Raw genomic sequence first — 3,616 nt, 5'->3', positions numbered from 1 at the left:
GCACTTCAGGCCTATGTTGCTTCCTTGGAAAGTCCTTAAATGTCTGGTCAAGTAAGAAGCAACCAACAGTGGCCTTATCCACTGTAGAGGCTGAGTATATAACTGCTTCTTCTTGTTGTTCTCAGCTTTTATGGTTAAAAACACAGCTTGCTGATTACAAATTAAATGCTGAAAATATTCCCTTGATGTGTGATAATATGAGTGCCATTAATATTTCTAAAAATCTAGTTTTACACTCTAGAACTAAGCATATTGAAGTAAAATTTCACTCAATCAGAGAACATGTCCAAAAAGGGGATATTTGCATTCAATTTGTTAAATCAGAGGAGCAATTAGCAGATATTTTTACAAAACCATTAGCTGAGGATAGATTCTGCATGCTTAGGGATAGTCTAGGAATTATGAGTTATGATTCTTTGTTTGAAAAATGCTAATGTATTTGCTGGAGCTTTTTGTCTCATAAACAGGCATGAGACAATTCTGGGCAGGTGATGAACGTTTCCCTCAAGTCAGTATGTTCTGGGCTTGTTTCAAGTGAAACTCAATCTGGGCCAACTTCAAAATTCAGATCAAGAATGGTCCAAATGTGTTTCATTAAATCCATATCACCTCAAGGCCCAAATATGAACATTACAATTCTTTGCTAAAATTTTTTTTGGTTGGCCTGTGTGTTTAATTTTGTTTAAGGGTTCTTTTAATATTTTTGTCCAAAAAGATTTTTAGTTTGATTTATTTTTAATTTTAAGGATTTCAAAAATTTAAAATTTAAAATTTTCTTGTTTTTAAAATCAAATCAAATCTTTCTTTTATGAGGTCATGTCTTTTCAAGTCTTTTCAAATGGTGATGCAGTTGCATGGTTTTGGAAATCCACTTTTGGGTACGGTTACCAACACTCCCTCTCTTCCCTCCATAACTTCTCCTCACTCTTCGGTTTCTTCCCACTCACTTTACTGCTTCTCTTCCCTCAAAAGACTGAACCTAACCAAATGAGGAAGAAAACCATTGCTAAAAGGCCTCCTCGTGAAAAAGTTTACAAACTTCCCTCAAAACCTTCCACTCGCTCCCAAGACCGGACCTTTACTCCATCTCCTTCTCTTCCTACCTCTCCTCCTCGCTCTGTTCCCATGGCGCGAACCAAAACCACTCCAAGGTACCCTGCTCCTGCCAAGCCGACGCCACCACCTAAGACGACGCCCTCCAAACCAAGCTCTTCGAAACCTGGTTCATCCAAGGGGAAGCGTCCTGCTGTTGAAGAACCTGTTCCTGAGATAGCAAAACCTAAGTCAAGGTCTGTCCCTGTTCGATCACAAAGAGGTAACCCTCATCGCCCTCTCAAATCTGTTAGAGAACCAGACATTGATCTTTTTGCTCACAAATCACACTACATGACATCTCACTCAGACTTTAACCCCATCGTTTCAAATCTGCCATGAACCATGATTTTTATGAGGGAGTTATTCAGTATCGTACTCTATGTCCATCTTTTCTGGCTGATTTACCTGATTTGAAAAAGAAATGTTTTCCTTTTGTTGAAAATTTGGAATTTTTAAACTGGAATCACCTTTTCAAAATCAAAAAACCTGTATATCCTCAGTTGGTCAAAGAATTTTATGCAAACATGACTTACCATGAAGGAAGTGTGCATTCGTATGTTAAGGACAGAGACATTATCTTGAATAATGAAACTATCAGTGATTCCTTGAAGTACACTGATGTTGGGCCGTGTGCTTATACATCTGTAAAGTGGGATGATGGGGTTGGTATCTCTTACCATGATGCTTTGGCTCACATTTGTGAACATGTTTTCTTAATTGATGGAATCACACCCACTCACAAAGCCCTAGAATATGAACGTGCTCAGTTGCACCGAATTGTTAATCACATCTTGATTCCTCAAAGTGGTTCATATCAAAGGGTCTCTTACACGGACATACTTGTTTTGTATGCCCTAATCACTAAAACAGAAATCTCTTTTGCCTATTTGATGGCTAGATACATGTTTGATTCTGTTAGAAGTGTGAAAGATAAAGCACTACCTTATGGCATATTTTTAACTTGCATATTTGAGAATTTTGGTGTTAATCTGTCAAATGAGGCTTATGAAAACAGACATTCATACCTAAAAGGGGGTGGTTCAGTGAAACAGCAAAAAGGACCAACTAGATCTGAGAGAGTGGTTCTAGATGATGATGTGAAGAGTTCATTCCAGATGACTCTCCTCCTCCTTCCACCGAGGGTACTTCCATCTCCACTGGGAAGAAATCTGCTCTGCTGAATGTGGTCAAGGATGTCGCTCAAGAGTTTGTTTCCCAATCAAATCACATGATTGCCATGAGCAAGGAACAAAGGAAGCTAGCTAGCAAGCATGAGAACTTTCTGAGAAAATCAAGGGACAGGGTGGCTGTGCTCATGACCTTCATTGATAACCTTCACAATGATGAAGACATTGCCACTGATGTTGAAGAGGAAGCTGCTTCGGAGGGGAATGGCTTTGATGCCTAGGATTTATCTCATAAAAACTGCTGCTGCTGCTCTCTTTTTGTCTCATGAATTCTGTTTCTTTAGCTACTTTTGAACTGTTTCATTTTGGATGACTGTAATAACTCTAGATATTGTTGCACATTTGGTAGTTTAGTCAGTACTTTGCACTATGGACTAACTCTTTTCTGCAGGATGCAAGACTTTGTTTTTGTTGATCTTACTTATTATCCACCCTTGATGACAAAATGGGAAAGAGGATTTCTGTTCTTCCCTGCTGTGTATCTACGATCTTAAACAAGACTTGGAGACCAAGTTGGTTTTCAATGGCTCAGATCAAGTTGACCTTTGGAAGATTTCTATGGTTACTGCTTTGTGGCTTTCGGCCAAGATGAAGGAGTCAGAAGCAAAGTTTCTACTCTAAGGTTTAATGTGAAAAAGTGAATCTGTGGGTTGGTGAAGCTCAAGGCTCAAGGTGTTGACCTTGGAAGAAGAACCCAGCAACATGCAAGGAGATAAATGAAGCTTGCTGTTTATTCAGAAGGCAAGGAGAGAAAACCAGAGTATGTGAACAGTGTTATGTTTAGAAGTTCCTCTACTTGGATAATGCTTTCTTTCAAAGAAGCATTCGGCCAATAATGAAGAACTGCATCTGAGGTTTGCAAATCTGGTTTTGCACATAGCAAAGAGGCTGCTGATGAAGTCAATCTCCTTCATGTTTTACTGATTGTAATGTACTTTTCTAAGTTTATCTTTCTGTAATTTCTTGAGAGAAAAGGCATTGTGAGAAAGCTTAAGAAAAAGCCATGAGTGGAAAAAGGCTGAGAGATACACTTAAGAGAAAAGCCTAGAGTTATTTTCTGATTTCTTTAGGTTGGTTAAGTGTCTTGTATCTTGTACCTGTAAGGTATCCCTTTCTTAGTTGGGTTAGCACTAAGAGGAATAGTTAGGTATTAGCATAGCCAACGTCAAGTTAGGTTAGAACTTGAGAGTGAAAGGATTGGGTCAATCCTGTGAAATTGGTGTATGTAATACTGTTAACTATGGTGAAATTCTTCCATAGTTGTGGAGGAAACTGGATGTAGGTTGCATAACACAAGGCAACCGAACCAGGATACATGCTGGTGTTAGCTTTTC

The 3,616-nt window shown here is 38.8% G+C and overlaps 1 protein-coding gene across 1 annotated transcript; it reads left to right on the top strand.

Moving 5' to 3' along the window:
• Positions 988-1,434, top strand: LOC107610740 (extensin-like). The gene has a single exon (XM_016312744.1). It carries the CDS (start codon positions 988-990, stop codon positions 1,432-1,434), a length of 447 nt encoding a protein of 148 aa, XP_016168230.1.

The sequence above is a fragment of the Arachis ipaensis genome, chromosome B08 (assembly GCF_000816755.2).
Source record: "Arachis ipaensis cultivar K30076 chromosome B08, Araip1.1, whole genome shotgun sequence".
Taxonomy (NCBI): domain Eukaryota; kingdom Viridiplantae; phylum Streptophyta; class Magnoliopsida; order Fabales; family Fabaceae; genus Arachis; species Arachis ipaensis.
This window is presented reverse-complemented; position numbering and strand designations above follow the sequence as displayed.